This window comes from Hemiscyllium ocellatum, chromosome 39 (assembly GCF_020745735.1).
Source record: "Hemiscyllium ocellatum isolate sHemOce1 chromosome 39, sHemOce1.pat.X.cur, whole genome shotgun sequence".
Taxonomy (NCBI): Eukaryota; Metazoa; Chordata; class Chondrichthyes; order Orectolobiformes; family Hemiscylliidae; genus Hemiscyllium; species Hemiscyllium ocellatum.
The window spans coordinates 24,651,470-24,669,665 of NC_083439.1; the positions used below are offsets into that span (position 1 = coordinate 24,651,470).

At 40.6% G+C, this 18,196-nt stretch overlaps 1 protein-coding gene across 2 annotated transcripts in view; it reads right to left on the reverse strand.

The window, feature by feature from the left end:
* LOC132834396 (protein unc-13 homolog A-like) overlaps positions 1-18,196 on the reverse strand; it is a 575,505-nt gene that overhangs the window by 485,461 nt on the left and 71,848 nt on the right. For both annotated transcript variants that reach the window (XM_060853271.1, XM_060853270.1), the window contains exons 6-7: positions 10,789-10,862; positions 3,241-3,316 (exon numbers count right to left, since the gene is read on the reverse strand). In XM_060853271.1, the coding sequence (XP_060709254.1) occupies positions 3,241-3,316; positions 10,789-10,862 (150 nt within the window). The remainder of the gene's footprint in view (positions 1-3,240; positions 3,317-10,788; positions 10,863-18,196) is intronic.

An 18,196-nucleotide genomic window follows, 5' to 3' on the forward strand; every position in this document is an offset into this window, starting at 1 on the left:
GAGTAGAGGAAGCACCTCATATTATCTTGGGAACCTGGCCAGAATAAAGAAGGATCTTGCAGGAGTCAGACCTGGTGTGCTTCTAGCAGTCTCTGTAGCAATGTAGATTGTAATCATTGTGAACTAATTTGTAAATAGTTGCAGTAACACAATAAACCTGATATTATTTATTCAGCAAGATCTAGTTAAACCAGAATAGGAATTTTCCAAATCTATACTTAGACCATTTAGGGCTTGAAGACCATTTTGCATCTAGCTCCTTCCCTTCTGGCTTTGGGGATACATGATACATCTTAATTTACTGTTCACTATCGTGTAAGAGAGGTCATGGTGGCTTTCTATTCAATGAGCTGCAATTACATTTCATCTGCCTCATCACACAACAATTAGTGAAGTAACACAGTAGCTCTATAAGAATTGCAGGTTTCCCCATGGTGCAGGGGCAACTGATCTCTCGTTTACACATCAACTCTGTGATTTATCACAACTAAAAAGGATTCCACTCTCCTGCTATCTAGCTAGCCAAGTAATGGAAGTCGTTAACAGCAGTTACTGCACTCAGGAGAGCAAAGGAAAAGGCAGAACAACATTTTTGCTGAGTGTGGGGCAGATAAAGAAGAAAAAGCAAACCATTCAGGTATAAAACCAGAGAGTTCTGAGGAAACTCAGCAGGTATCCTCATTCTCAGCAGCAGCATCCAGAAAACAAGTCCACCTGGCACTCAGGTTGCATTTGTCTAGATTAACATTTAATCCTCCTCACTACTACATGTTGCCTGCTTCCCTTTAGCTTTTATCGGATTTGATTGCTTTTGTGTTTACATCCTCTTAGCAGCAAAGCTTTTTATTTTTGGACAGATTTTCACAAGAAATATCCTTCATTGTAATCATAAACATACAACTGTTTACCTGTGATGTTTTATAGTGTCTGGGTGTTGCCTGCTTTCTAATGAACTGTATTATCAAACAAGAATTATAGCTTCGAGTGTGTGGTGCTGGAAAAGCACAGCAGTCGGGCAGCATCCGAAGAGCAGGAAAATCGACTTTCATCAGGAAGGGCTTATGCCCGAAACGTTGATTTTCCTGCTCATTGGATGCTGCCTGACCTTCTGTGCTTTTCTAGCACCACACTCTCAACTCTGATCTCCAGCACCTGCAGTCCTCACTTTCTCCTCTCAGAGTCAAGTGATGTCATGTACCATAACTTCTGTTGCTTCTGCTAGACGTTGTTGAGCATATCCGAGCTTATATCCATCACAGACTTCCTTTTGAAGCCAGTTTGTGAAAATTTGGCAATCTGCTTTTATTTTCGCTGTAAAGGATGAATACTCAGTTGGGTGGAGTGGCAGGAGCATCCATCAATTTTTTTTTAAACAATCCAACCCCTCAGGTTGCAACTTTTATATGGGACTCGGCGGTATGAGACATCCTCCTTGATAATCTCACTCTCTGCATTGGTTTATTGTACGTGGGAATTGGATTGGAACCGGATTTGTGAGTTTACTTGCTGTCGTTACATTGACCTACACTTGAATGTGGTGTTAAAACTCGAGCCTGAGGATATAAAAATGAGCAAGTTGTTTACAGCAGGTTTTGAAAAGACTGTACAACACATTTTTATTTGAGTGCTGGGCAGGGGGTGGACTAGTATAGATTTTAGAAGCGCGTATGGGGTAAAATCCCAAATTGTTTCTCCCAATCTTCCATCATAACTTCAATTCAATCTGAGAGACTGTGGGGAAAATACATATGTTTTTGTGGGAAAAAAGATCTGCCCCCACCCCCTGCCCACCCACAGCATATAAAAAACATCATCTGCAGGCCTCACTTTCTCCAAGAACTTTAGCTTGCCCTTTCCATCACTGGCTTGGGAAAACCTTTCAGCAAATTTACCTCCCTTCCCCTCAAACAACAGGGTCTTGTCAGTAGGAAAGCCCATCACTTGTCCTTTCTTCTCCATTCCCCACCAAAAAATGAATTCTCTCAAAGTTTATCCTTCTGTCTCTCATTGTAGTTTCTGTGTTTTCTTTGATTTTTCTTCTCCTCCTAACTACCTGAGCCCCTATGTATTCAAGTCTTACGTTAATACTTATTGCCTCAACTTGTGCCTTCCTCTGAACATTACGCTGCTCTCCCTTCCTCTTTCTAACCAACTGTATCAGTTCAGACCATCAAACCTGTTCTGCTACTTAACACAAAAAAGTGAAAAATATTGTGAATAAACTTTCTTTAATATATAAAGTATCTTCAGGCATTTAAAATACTTGTTTGCTACAGAGCAGTAGATACATACTTTTTTTTGGTAGTGTATATAAACTTGATCACAGGCCACTGTGCTCACAATCTGTGCAGAGATTGATTGGATAGGGTGCCAGCCAAATGCAAAGGCAGCAACTTAACGGGCAGAATTTATGCTTAAGAGCAGAGGCACACACGCCCTCCAATTCATTGTAGAAAAGCCATAGCAGAATGCCAACAAAACAAAAATACAATATTTATTCAGTCACCCGGCAGAGTCCCTTTAAGTCCACCCCCAAATCATCAGTTGAGATCAAAATCTAAAAAGTTCCAACGAGCATTTTGCGTGGGATAAGGCAGATACTGACACAACTAAATGCAATACTGTAATGCCCTCTGCAGGCTTGTGGCAGAATTGCTGGCTCAAAGGCAATATAATGTCCTGCAAAATATTTAATTATTAAAACATAGCACCAAGCCTTTGTCACCTCCAAATTAAAGAATGCCCACAAATGTATGTGGAGAGACTCTGACCATTAATTATTTAAAAATTAATTTTATATAATTAAAATCATATCATGAAATGTCTTTAACTGTTTTCTGTTAATTTGATATGCCATATAATGAAGGAACAGCTTGTAGAAATCATTAATTCAGGTATATCCAAGTTTATCATACACTCAGTAAAAGCTGGAACAATAAGACAGCCAGATTAAACAAACCGTTCAAGTTAGCAATCATCATTTTGGTAGCAGAATTCATCAGATATTATAAAATTTATTCAACTGAAGTTCGGTTGACACAAAATTTCCTGAAATATTTTGACTTTTAATTGGAGAGACCTTGTTTGCTAATGGATGACATAGGAATAGCTACCGCAGTTCAGAAGTGTGAAAAATTTTGATATGTTCAAAACCTCCCAAAACATTTTGACTTTTAATCGAAGAACCCTAATAGTATGGTTTTCTCAATGATTTTTATTTATCTATTGCAATATACTTACAACGTCCAAGGACAGGTAAAGATAACTTGACCTGACCAGGAGAACTTTTTGATTGGATATCATTTCCATTGGTTTCCTGGGGGGAAAAAAAGAAATTCCTTCAACTACATTGAAGCATCTTCATAAATTCAACTAAACAAATATTGGGAAGACGTTGTGAAACTTGGAAGGATTCAGAAAAGATTTACAAGGATATTGCCAGGATTGGAGGATTTGAGCCATATGAAGAGGTTGAATAGGCTAGGGCTGTTTTCCCTGGAGTGTCAGAGGCTGAGGGGTGATCGTATAGAAATTTTTAAATCATGAGGGGCATGGCTAGGATATATAGACAAAGTCTTTTCCCTGGGGTGGGGGATTCCAGAACTAGAGGGCATAGGTTTAAGGTGAGACGGGAAAGAGATAAAAGAGACCCAAGGGGCAACTTTTTCAGGCAGAGGGTGGAACGTGCATGGAATGAGCTGCCAGAGGAAGTGGTGGAGGCTGGTACAATTGCAACATTTAAAAGGCATCGGGATCAGTATATGAATAGGAAGGGTTTGGAGGGATATGGGCCAGGTGCTGGCAGGTTGTACTAGATTGGGTCGGGATATTTGGTCAGCATGGACGAGTTAAATCGAAGGGTCTGTTTCGGCTGTAACATCTCTATTGAATCAATGACTCTATCATAAAAAACAAACCTGGCTTCAGCTACATGTTTTAGGATTACATTTGCAGTTTTCTGATGCCCATGAAATTACACTGCAGAATAATGGGCATGGAAATGTGTCAGAAATTCCCCTTCGTCATATTTTAATTGTTTGAGCAACTCCTCTTGAATAACAAATAATATAATTTCAGATGAACTTGTGAAAGCATGCTTATGGTGTTATCTCTCCATGCAATTTCAAGAGATTTTCTTTCATACATTTGAGGATGGAGGCAGCTCGGCAATTATTGCCCATCCCCAGAGGGCAGCTAAGAGTCTACCACTTTACTGTGGGTCTGGAGTCCATGTAGGCCAGACCAGGTAAGGATGGGAGTTCCCTTCCCTAAAAGACATTAATGAGCCAGAGGGCTGTTTCTAACAACTGATACCGGATTCACAATCATCGTTAGACTCTTAATTCAAGATTTGCATCACATTCCAATTCCATCATCTGCTATGTGGGGATTTGAACCAAAGTCAACCAGAATATTATCTGTCAGATTAAACCCCGACAATAAATACCACTGGGACATCACTACTGTTGACTACTACTGACAACTACTTAGCTAGTTCTCCCAAATTCATTATAAGAAGGTTTTCCTGTACTTTAGCAATAATATTCATACAAGTAGAGAAATATAACACCAAGGCTGGATAAGACTATATTGTTATCTACACTGGTTTCACCCTTGCTCACAGACATCATAAACATATCCTGTGATAGAAATGAAATCTTGTCATCTTGTAGCAGAAAACTTTCTTCAGAGATTGAAAGGCTCCAAGCAAAATTTGATGATGGGAGAAAGTGAGGACTGCAGATGCTGGAGATCAGAGCTGAAAATGTGTTGCTGGAAAGGCGCAGCAGGCCAGGCAGCATCCAAGGAGCAGGAGAATCGACGTTTCGGGCGTGAGCCCTTCTTCAGGATTGTGAAGAAGGGCTTCACATTCCTGAAGAAGGGCTCATGCCCAAAACGTCGATTCTCCTGCTCCTTGGATGCTGCCTGACCTGCTGCACCTTTCCAGCAACACATTTTCAAACTTTGACGATGCTCTACATTTCTTGAACGAGGATGGAATATTTTGCCAAAATGGAAGACTGCCCTATTGCCTGGCATAGACAAGTGCAAAAGCAGGGACAACATTTTGAAAGCACTTCTCTATAACACCTGGCTCTAAACAAATTAGGAATGATTGCAGAATGCCCTTGCAAAGTTATTACAAATGCACCTCATCAAAAGAATTGTTAAACTGCTATTAGCCAAATGGAGGCTGAAAGGCAATGTTGGGTTAAAAATGATGTGATTCTGACAGTTTTCTTATATTACACTTACATGAACAATTGTTTTACCACACTGGGATCTTACAAAGTGTTTCACAGGTAGGTTTTCACACTGAACCACAATGACATATTAAGAGAGGTGACCAAAATACTGGGCCAAGAGGACAGTTTTCAGAAGTATTTTGATGGAAGAGACAAGATTTGAGGAAGAGAGCTTCAGAGCTTGCGGTCTCTGCAGGTAGAAGGACAGTTGATAAAGGGTGTGATAATGGAAATAAGGCAAGGAGAAGAGGCCAACGTTGGAGGAGCAAAGAGTTCCCAGTGGCTCACGCAGAGGAAGGTGCAGGTGCAAGACCTTGGGAGGCATTTGGACACTTAAATGAGAACTTTTAATTTTAGAAATTTCCAAACTGCCAGCCAATGTAAGCCAATCTGCATAGAAATTGATGGATAAATGGAACATGGTGCAAGGTAGGATGCTGGTAGCAGTTTTATGAGTGAGCTGAATTTTGCAGGGTACTGCAAGTTGGAATACCATGCAAGGGAGCATTAGAATATTAAAGTGCACAGGCATCAAAGATTGGGAATGAGGTTTTCAGCAACATATGGATTTAGGAAAAGCCTACATTCTGATGGTGGACACAGAGTTTTGGAAGCTAAAATACATGTTCGAATCAGACACAGAGATTGCAAACTTGTTTAGTGACGGACAACAGATAGCAACAGTTTGTAGAATAGGTCCATAAATAGCACATAAGCTTACTTCAATACTATATGCACATATGCACAGTTTCATCTTAACAATAAGATATAAATGGGGACTAAAGAATTATGCACAACTGCAGTCTCTGGTACCATGATATTGTGCAAACTAGATAAATTAACTCATGCCAAAACAACATTTATTATTGCATAAATAAAAAGTGCAGTTGTTAGTTATAAAGACTATTCGCAAAATGAATGCATCTTGTTTATATTATCGGCTCTGTTTAGACGGTACAAAATGTTTTTAAATTTTCCACACGAGCTCAGGAATTAATTAAATTTTCTGTACAAGCTCAGGACAAATACAGATCGCAACAATTGCTCAGTATTCATTTTGAACAATTGGCCAATTTACAGTATACTAATTTAACTACACTGAATTCTACAATGGAAATACCTCTTCTACACGACAAATTGAGTATGCTCTCACTACTTCATTCATACTATCCATTAATATCTTCCAGGGGCAAATTAATGGAACTAAATTAATGAAAATTATTACAGAAAAAAATTAAAGAAATTAAGATTTTAAGAAACAACAGTGGGAAAGCACAAGTCAAAATAAGAGATTGGAAGGTGGAACAGACCTCAGAATTGAAGTTTCTGGGAAGCATCCTATCAGAATATGATATAAAGAAACCAGAGCTAGTACAGCAATGGCAAATTATGTATTCTCCAACATTAAGCATTCCTCCATATACAAATGAGCAGAGATTGTAAGAATATTTTTTTAGGATTGTTATTTAACTGCACCTTATGTAGAGGTCTAAGCTCTAACTGTGTTTAAAGAACAGTGGACATCCATAGGCTATGGTTGAGAGAGGCTATTTTGTCCTTTTCTCTTGAAGAGAGGTTTTAAGGCAGAGGTGAAGTGCAGTCTGCCAGAACCACTAGAATAAACAGCGAGTAAGTCCTTGAGTTTTAAACATTTGGAACAATAGAAGCAGCTTGAGTGAGTGTGGTCAAACTCCCACAGAACCAGGAACTTTAGTTTAGCTTTCAGCAGTTGGTTTTAGGGTCTGAAAGAAGTGGAAGCTATTTTTTTCCCTCTCTCGGTAACAGACAAAAGCTGGGAATTCTTTGGGAGTTGCACATGAGACAACCCGTTTTCTAAATTTTTGCCAAAGGTGTGTTTATGGGATGTTACCATATGGGAACAGTTAATTAGTGACAGGTGCTGTATCCATTATTTGGTTAAGTTTTCCAATAGAATTAAGTTATTCAAACTCCTTTTTTCTTTTGTTGTACTTTAACTATAGTGGCTGAATAAACCGTCTTTTACTTTATGTCAGGTAGTTTGATCAATTGAATTGCATCTAGAATGCAATACCTTATATTTACCTTTAAAATAAGAAAACATTAGGATTGTGACTACATTTTGAATATTTTAAGGGGGTTTGCTATGGTCCATAACACCTGATTATTGTGAAATGCGCTTCTGGAGAAAGATGGAACAGATCAGAGCCCAAGAGAAATAAAGGGGTTCTCAGGATGTTGCAGGAGGGAGGAAGATTGTGAATGGATATCACTAACAAAACCACAGGTTAGAATGGGTTATATTCTAAGGCAAGAGAACCTGCAGAAGGAGATGATTGAAGATTATTGGGACATAAACTAAGAAGGGGAGAAAGAATGATGTCAGACAACATGAAAATGGGAGGATCCTGTAAGCAAGAGAAAATGAAAACACACGACTACAAGTTACAGAGAGATTATTGGAGAGCCAAACCTTAGGCAGCACAAAACTAAGGGATTACTGGTTTGGGTTAAAGTGATAAAGTATGACTGTAAAATTTTCTATTTTATGCATTGTTTCCAAATAACAGTTGGAAGACTTAATTGGATTTCTTATTGTCATATCTACCTAAGTACAGTGAAAGATTTTGATCTGCAAGCAGTGCAGGCAAATCATAAACATACAAGGACATACAGATCATAGGATATTTAGACAGAGCGAGGCATAAAAGGTTACAGTTGCACAAAAGGTGCACAAAAGAAAGATCAACATTAGATTTAAAATTAGAGGTCCATTCGGCAGTTTGATATCAGTAGGGAAGAAGCTGTTCTTGAACCTGTTGGTGTGTGTATGTTTACGCTTCTGTCTAACAGAAGAGGTTGCAAGAGAGTACTACTGCGGGGGGGGGAGGATCTGTGATGACGTTGGCAGTCTTTCCACATCAACAAGTGTCAGTGTAGTCCGCAGATGAGAGGTTGGCTTTCATGATGGTCTGGGCCGTGTACAAAACTTCCCGTTGTTTCTTATGGCCCTGGGCAAAGCAGTTGCCATACCAGGCTATTATGCACCAGGATAGTATGCTTTCTATGGTAATCTGTAAAAGTTGGTGAGGGTCCTTCTGGACGTGACAAATTTCCTCAGCTTCCCAAGGAAGAGGAGGTGTTGTTGTGCCTTCTTGTCCATCAAGTCTACATGGGAAATCCAGGACAGATTGTTGGTTATCATTGTTTCCAGGGACTTGATGCTCTTGACTTTCTCCATCTCAGCCCAATCGATGTAGATAGGGGCATGTTCTTGTCTTTTCTTCCTGAAGTCAATGATCAGCTCTTTAGTTTTGCTGACGTTGAGGGAGAGGCTGTTTTCATTGCATCACGATACCAAGCATTCTATCTCCTTCCTGTGTTCTGAGACATTATTGTTTGCTATCCAACCCTCGATGGTGGTGTCATCAGTGAACTTGTAAATGGTGTTTGTACAAAATCTGACCATACAGTCAAGAGTGTACAGGGACTATAGTAGGGGGCTGAGTATACATCCTTGTGGGGCACTGGTGCTGAGTGTTATTGTGGAGGAGGTGCTGTTGTCTCTCTTCACTGATTGCGGTCCAGGGGTCAGGAAGCTGGGGATCCAGTTGCAGAGAGCAGAGCCAAGAACAAGGTCTCAGAGTTTGGAGATTAGTTTGATTGGGATTATAGTGTTGAAGGCAGGTCTGTAGTCACTAAGTAGGGGCCTGATGTAGGTATCCTTATTGTCCAGATGTTCAAGCCAGGAGTATAGGGCGAGGGAAATGGCGTCAGCTGTGAACATGTTTTGCCGGTCGGCAAATTGCAAGGGATCGAGGCAGGTTGGGAGGCTAGAGTTGATGTAGGCCATGATGGATCTCTCGAAGCATTTCAGGATTATGGATCAGGTGGAGTCACTGAGGCACACTGCATGTGTTTTCTTTGATACTGGGACAATAGTGGACTTCTTTAAGTAGGTGGGGAACTTCAGATTTTAGCAAGGAGAGGTTAAAGATGTCAGCAAACGCTCCCACCAGCTGGTCTGCACAAGATCTGAGTGCACGGCCAGGGACTCCAAAAGGGCCAGTCGCTTTCCTCAGATTCACTCTCAAGGAGGCCAATGTGATGTCTGTAGCAGGGACTTTGATTGTACTTTATTCATAAAAATAATTCAAACATTCTTAAGCCTTCATTCTTCATTCGTGGTCTAGCAGTCTTTTCAATTTTGAGGTGACCAGAAAGATGGAACAAGCAGATCGAAAGAAGGCTGGGTAACATTAACAGTGATTACACTCTTCTGCAATCCTACTCAGAAATGGAATTTGCAAGGAGCAGAGCAGTGTTACAGTGTTTGATCATTCTGTCTGATTTTCCTCTCTGGTATTTGTCTGGGTGATGCTGTACACTTTGGCATGAAAGAAGTAAGTCTACCCCATTGTGAGAGATGTTCTAAAGATCCAATCAGTATGCAGAGAGTGAGAGAGATATAAATGAAACGACATGCCTCAGATCAGCAGGTTGCTGAAATATCAGGCCATGATAATTATTAAAAACCAATTCCTGCAATGAATTAATCACCACTGAAATAAAATACCACCATACACTGAGTACATAAAGCAAATGTTAATTAGTGACACAGCACTTTTGCACTAGGATATTTTCACATTATCTGCTTGAATGTTTTATGCTTGTGTAGCTTGAAAGGGGTGGGGGTGTTTGGGGGGTGGGGAGTATTTAATCTGGCCATTCTATTCAAAAGGACAAGTGCTAATGGTGAACCCCCTGAATGAAATTTGGTACCATCCATTGTCACAGGCTCATGGAAACATTCAACTCGAAAACAGGCAAGACATAAAGATGGAAAATAAAATGTATTGAACAGGGGAGTTGAGAGAGAAGGGGCTCGAAAAGACAAGTGGCAAGCAGCTTCTGATTTTACAACAATAGGTCAGAAACTTTTCTCAATTACTTATTATAATGCTGCTAAATCTGATATCTTCAGGAAGTATTTGTTGGCATTAAGATGCACCAGTGAGCTTCAAATTAATAAAACAGAGCAGCCAAAAGTCAATGCAGGTGATTAGATATTACAGCTATTTTTGCACTGCAGCATGCTTACCCTGACAATCATGACCACAATGCAAGAGCTAATTGGCATATGCACTGAGTGGCTCTGCACTCTCGGGAGGTACTGAGACCTCTCTAAGGAGAGATTTTCCCCAGAGACTTGGATAATAATACTGCCACTTTGACAATCCATGGAAACAGAAGCTGGTGAGGGTTTCCTTGTCACTCACTGGTACAGACCTTACTCTGCATTGGCAAAAAGGCCAGCAGCTGACAAAGCAATTACAATTTCTAGACAACACAATCACACACAAGCTCAGCTCTTTGTTTTCCTGGTGCTATGTAAGTCAGCCTTAAGACACATAGATTTGGAATCTTAGCACAGTCCATTCCACAGTTATTATAAATTACGTATCACTTCTTTCTTTTCATGCACAGAAACATAAGGAATTATGTAAATGCATGCTTCCAAATTTAAAACACTGTGACCACTATTCTGATAGAATATGGATACCTGCTCGGTTTCCAGTTGTGCATTTATACTTCGAAGGCGTTCAATCAAGTATTGAGCTTCATCCTCTGGGATTTCTGAAAAAGGAAAAAAGAATGACTGCTTATATTTGTAGAACAAGCTCTTTGTAAAAGAATTGTTCATGAGATGCAGGGTTCACTGACTGGGGTACTGTTTAATCCTTTATTGCCTAGAGGACAAATTACCAGAGCCATTGCTGACAGTCTGGAGACTTCCTCCCCTCCAAGAGGAGTGTGAGTCAAATGGGTCTTTCTTTCAATCAACTTTATTGAATTCAAATTTCTGCATGGTGAGATTTGAACCCATATTCCCAGAGAGTTAAACTTGGTATTCTGGGTTACTAGCCCAGTGACTACACCATCACCTCCCCTATCACACACAGGCCGTGAAGAGTCACTGAGGCGAATGCAGACATCATTCAATTAGAAGCAATAGAAATCCCAAATCCCTCAATCAGATCACCTACCAACATTCATTATGTAATGTACACATGTTAAGGAATTGCCAGCCATAATACTCTGTCAAATTATTAAATGCCTGTTCATTTAAAATATCTTTGTTACACATGGAAATGTGCAACCTGTCATTGTCGCAAAATATAGGAGGTATGTGGAAGCAAGACAAATAAATCTTCTAATTGCCTTCATTTACATTGGTATTTGTGTTGAATATGGACAGATGAGTTTACGTCTCACTAACTTCTCAGCTCCCCAGAGTCTGGGGCAAAGAGCATCCATCCACTAAATCCTCGCATATTGTTTACGCTAAAATCTTTGATTTGTAAATGTTCCCTCTATTCAGAAAAGACATATTTCCTACGTCTTCCCACGTATACACTTCTGGGAGAGAAGTATTCAAAATCATTACTTCTTGTGAGTGCCAAGTCTTGAGCCCATCACAGTCGAAGGCATTTTTCGATACCACCATTAATTTTCTCTCACTGAAAAGCAATGATCTGTCTGTGCAACTTCCCAACATATTGTTGCATTTTCTGACTTGCCACTTCCCTTTATTCCTGTAGGAATTGGAGAGGTAAATTATCTTTAATCTTCCTTTTAAATTTGATTTTTAATTGATTTAGGATCAAACTCGTTCATTCTGACCTGTTTAGTTCCAAATGTACTTAATACACAAAGCTTTGAAGAGGCTCTACTTATGTCCCTGTGTGTTGTTGGTTAACTCACCCAATCTATTTGTTTTCATAGTTCCTCACGTCTCTACATTGAGTCATGTTAAACTACACGATTCGATTGCTTTCAATGAATCCAACACACAAATCACATTGATTGTGGATCATTCTGTACAGGCTATTCTCTGTGCTGCTACTTGTCTGGATAGCAAATGGTTACTAGGAACAAAGTGGAGTTAGCATTTCCAGTCTGCTGACTCTTCATCACAGCTTCATCGGATTTCACCCATTCTGAGACACCACCTGAGAAACATTCCTGCACCTCCCCCAAACTTGACATATTTTCAGTAATGATCCGATTTACAGCTTTTAAAATACAATGTTCATTTGTGTGGATTTCATGTTTCTGTGGATATCTTGTCACACGAGATTGAGAAGAGTGGACACCAAAAGGCCAGAAAGTTGTGAAATGTGCTTAAGGAGCAGGATGGAGTGGCTCAGTCAGAGAGAAATTACAAACCGTGAAGTTCTCAGGATGGTGGAGGAAGGAAAACCATTAGTGCACATCATCAAGGAAAAGCAACAAGGTTGGACTTGCTACGTGCTAAGGCATGTGATCCTGCTGAAGCAGGTGACTGAAGGACTGCTGGAGAAACGTAGACCAACAGGGAGAAAGAGAATGATAATCTGATACAGTGTGAACTGAAGCTGAAAACTTGAGGTGTGGACAAATAAGCTGATCTGCCCCAAGGCACATCATCTTCTGTTATTATCTCAATTATCCTCAGGTGAAATAATGGTACTGTTGCAACATGAGATTCATAGCTGCACACAATTCTTGGACTCTGGTGTCCACCCGATTCATTATTGTGTCCTGAACAGGTAAAGTGACTCTCCAAATGTAAGTATCGCTAGAATAACAGCAGCATTTCAATGTTAATGCAGTGTCAGGTACTCAGCTCTTCAACAACAAGTTCACAATTGGTCTATCGAACCACCTGCAAGTCACTGGGCAATCACTTTGCATTCTGCTCAAAGTTAATGTGAGGCAATGCAATGCGCATAGCTTCTGCTAATTCAAATCTTGACTGAGAGGGCTGCAGCAGCACTACCAAGCTTAAATTGCTAAGAACCCAAAACTATTTAGCAGGGCAGTAAAGTACATATTCCAGCCACTATGTCAAGCATACACTGTAGAAGCAAGGCATGGCTCTCATCATAGAAAAGGAAGTCACAAATGCACTGCACAAGTATGTATAATTCAAAGAAGCTTGAGACTTTATTTATTTCTGTCTAAAAAGTCCCAAAATTTTAATTTGATACAAGCTAGCAAACAATGTTCTTAATAAGTTGTGTGAATAAATGTTTATTATTAGCTTCAAAGTCAGAAGACAGAAGTTGAGTAGCTTAAATTCAACTATTTGACATAGGACTACCCCACACCAAAAATCTTTTTGTTTCTAAAGGTTGTTGTATAGCGAGGAAACAAGTCACCAGGCGAAAATTGAGTTATTGAGTGTAATTAGAAAGATGTAATAAACATGGAACAAACAGTAACAGAGCCAGATGGATGGCTGTGGTTGCCAATGAATGCCAGCAGAGGTAACTGGCTGTGCGGCCATGTTGGTATCCAAAGCGAACATCAACGAGCAAGTTATTCCTCAGCAAATGCTGCTTGATGGCATTATTAATGACTCCAACCATCTGTTTATGGACGATTGAGAGTAAACGTTAGATGGAACAATAATTGCCAGGTTGTATTTGCCTTGCTTTGCATGAACAGGACATTCCTGGGTCATTTTCTACAGTGCCAGGTATATACCAGTGTCATAACTGGTCTAGCCGAGCAGCAGGTTCTGTAGCACACATGTTCAGGACTATTCAGAAATGTTGTCAGGGCCCATAGGCTCTGCAGTATCCAGTGCCTCCAGTCATTTCTAACTATCACATGGTGTGATTCTTGATATCACAGCATGAATTAACGTGAAATAAAGGTGGGTTCGTGTGCAGATGCACAAGTACTGACATCACTGCATACAGAATGTGGTGATATCAGCAACACATCTATCTTATCTGCAGATATCTTCACATATCATGAAGCCCGTCACAGCCAGCTGACATCTCCAACCCCATCCGCACAGGAGCAGGGGGATCAGTAGTCACTTTACCATTTGGACTAGTTATTCTGTTGTTGAGGCAGTCCATGATGCAGTGGGTTTTGACAAAGAGTGGGAAACATTTGAAGTGTCAGTGGGATTTGGGGAGCCACACTTTTACTATCATCTGAAGTGGGATGGAGCTGTGTTCAGAAATGAATGGGATCTGTCTTGACTGTATTTGACGTGTTCGCTTGAGTGTTCAACCACAGTTTGTCTGTTACCCATATTTGTCTTAGAGACAGAGTCATACAGTAGGGAAACAGACCCTTCAGTCCATCCAGTCCATGCTGGCAATCATCCCAAATTAAACTAGCCCCATCTGCTTGTGTATGGCTTATATCCCTCCAAACCTTTCCTAATCATGAATTTATGTCAATGTCTTTTAAATGTTATATCTATGCCTGAATCCACCTCTTCCCTGGAAGTCCAGTCCACAGAGTAAGACCTCTCTGTGTAAAAAAACTGCCCTTCATGTCTTCTTTAAATCTCTCTCCTCTCAGCTTAATATTATGACCCCTAGTTTTGAACATCCCTCCCCCGCCCATGGAAAAGACACCTGCCATTCACCTTATCTATATCCTTGTGATTTTATAAACCTCCATAAGGTCACCTCTCACTGAGAAAAGTCCCAGCCTATCCAGCCTTTCCTTATAATTCAAACCTCTATTCCCAGCAACATCCTAGTAAATCTCTTCTGAACCCTCTCCAGCTTCATAATATCCTTCCTATAACAGGGCGACCCTGACCGCCCCAGACACACCTATTCCCTCGATCACCACTGCAGATATCAGATTGGTCTTCTTGTGAGTCAACCCAACGAAAGCAATGGACCCAGATAGTGTCCCCGACTGAGCACTCAGATCCTGTGCGGATCAACAGGTGGGGGTATTCACCGACACTTTCCACCTCTCCCTCCTACAAGCCGAAGTCCCCACCTTCAAGATGACCACCATTATCCCCATACCTGAGAAAGCACACGCAATGTGTCTTAATGTCTACTGCCTGATCCTTGACCTCCATAATCATGAAGTGCTTCAAGAGGCTGGTCTCAACCCACTTGATCTCCAGTCTCCCAGCCTGCTTCAATCCCATGCAAATTGCCTACCGATGTAACAGATCCAAAGCGGATGTCATTTCCCTAGCCCTGCACTCATCCCTAGAGCATCTAGACAACAAGGACACCCTATGTCAGACTCCTGCTCATTGAACACGGAACTGTAGTCAACACCATGATTCTCTCCAAACTGATCTCAAAACTCTGAGACCTTGGTCTCAGCTCCACCCTCTGCAACTGGGTCCTCAGCTTCCTGACCCACACATCGCAATCAGTAAAGATAGACAACTACATCTCCTCCACAGTAACACTCAGCACTGGAGCCCCCGGGGATGCAATCTCAGCCCACTACTGTACTCCTTGTACACCCACGACTGTGTGGCCAAATTCGGAAAGGACGCCATTTACAAGTTCACTGATGACATCACCATCGTAGGATGAATATCAAACAATGATGAGTAAAAATATAGAAGGAAGATAGAGGGCTTGATGAGAATGACCTCTCTCTCAATGTCAGAAAAACTAAAGAACTGATCATTGACTTCAGGGAGAAAACAGGATAACACAACCCTATCTCCAGAGCTGAGGCTCAGAGGGTGGAGAATGTTAAATTCCTCGGAGTGATGACAACCAACCATTTGTCCTGGATTTCCCACATAGATGCAATGGTCAAGAAGACACAACACCACCTGGTTTTCCTCAGGAAGCTCGGAAGCTTCAGCATGTCCATGAGGACTTTCACCAACTTCTACAGATGCACCATAGAAAATATCCGGTCCGGGTGCCTAATAGCCTGGGATGGCAACTGCTCTGCCCAGGACCATAAGAAACTACAGGAGGTTGTGTACACAGCCCAGACCATTACAGAAGCCAATCTTCTATCCACGGACTCCATTTATAATGCTTCTTGCCATGAAAAGGCTGTCAACAAAGACCCATCGCATCCTGGTAATGATCTTCTACAATCTCTTCCAGAAGGCAGAAGATACAAAAACCTGAACATACGCACCAGCAGGTTCAGGAACAGCTTCTTTCTAGCTGTTATTGGACTGATGAATGGACTGTTTAGCCTCAAGTAATATTTATCTTGGCAACGTTGATCATGCCTAGCAGACATACTGTGCAATGTAACCTGTATGCTTCTGTTGGAGTCTTCTTAATCTGTAAATCCATGCTTACTATGATCTGCTTGTAATGCTCATAAACAAAGCTTTTCATTGTACATCTGTATATGACACAATAAATCAATTAAATCAACCAGAAATGGGCATAACACTCCAGACGACGCCCCACCAACATCCTGTACAACCTCAATATAACATCCCTACACTTGCCTTCATTGCTCAGACCTTTGAATGTAAGTATACTAAACTCCTCTTACCACCTATCTGCAACTTATATTGATGCAGGCCTCAAAGAATTATGTACCTGAACCCTTACATCTCCCTGTTCTATAACACTGCCCAAGGCCCTACTTTTAATTATACAAGTCTTGCCTTTGTTTTACCAAAATGAAATATCTCACATTTATCCAAATAAAACTCTCTTTAGCCCAATGACCTGATTGATCAAGATCGCTTTGTAATTTTGATAAGTTTGGATAAACAGGCAAGACCATGGCAAATGGAATAAAATGGATCACGTGTGAAATTGTAGGAAAAATAAAAAAAAGTCGAACAAAGACTAGGAAATGTTTGCATTCAGTGGGACTCGAGTATCCTAGGAAGGGTATCACAAGGGCAACAGCTTGTTGGTTACTAAAGAGAATTAAAGGATCTGGGGCCAGTGAAAGAGGGTGGAGTTGACGTAAAAGATCATCATGATTTGAAGGAAAACACAGCAGGCATGAAAGGTGAAGAGCTTACTTCTGTTCCTATTGCTTATGGCCTGGATAAATAAGAAAGATAAAAAGGAAATATTGATGTGATTGATGGTAATGCAGTAAAGGGCTCCCAGGTCCATTCCCAATGCACTGCCTCTGTTACATAAAGATTTTTAAATAGTTCTGCGCAGAAATGAGCTCAATAAGCAATTCATAATGTAATTTCAGAAATCAATAAGCAACTCACATCAATTATGTTGAAAGTTGTACCTAGTTGTTGATTACTATCTAGCAAAGAATAAGCAAACAGCGATGGTGTATTGTCAAAGATATTTCTTAAAATTGGTACAATTTTTATCATTTGGCTTGGTGGAATCAGGAAAATCAGGCAACAGGAACATCCTGCAAGATACACCAACCCATTGTGCATCACCGCCCACGGATTTATTTTGCCCCCAAACACACACACCATGCCCTCTCCTTGGTCCACACTTCTCTCTCCCATAACTCTGGCCTTAACAGAAAACCTGTTCTGCATGAACACAATTTCAGACTGTCCCTAATTAGAAGCCAACCTTGGATAACCATCCCCACGCAAATCAAACTCAACCATCATGTCAAAGACAGACTGATGTATTCCACCCATTGATTCTTCATTATGATGCCAACGTAAAAAATTAAGTTCAAATTAGTTTTGCTCGAATTACAAATCTGATCATAACTATTAGGCTCTGATTATGTTACATAATTGGACAGTATCCCAGAGCGCTGGGATAATGAATCAGATACGCGAACTGCCTCTGAACCAGTTCAGAAATTTAAATTCAGTTATTTCAATAAAAATCTAATCTCAGTTATGGTGACCTTAAAGCAACTAAATTGTCTCAAAAACTCAATCTCATCATTTGTATTCTTCAGGGAAGGCAACCTGGCATTTTACCCAGAGGCCTGGGGCTGGCCTAGAGTTTCTCATTGCTTTTGACAAGGCATTGCCTTGGCAATCAGAGGCAACTTGCCAATGAATCAACAACCCGCTTTTCCCTGTAGTTTAAGTTGTCATCTTTGGAAATTTGGCTTTCTTGCATTTGTTCTGATTGGTGTAAGAAACATGTCATACTTTTCAGTAAAACGATTGGTTGTTAAAGGTCTCCTCAGGAGGACATCTCCACAGGAGTTTCTCACGTTAGTCTCCCAGGCCCAGCCATCTTCAGCTGCTTCATCAGTGA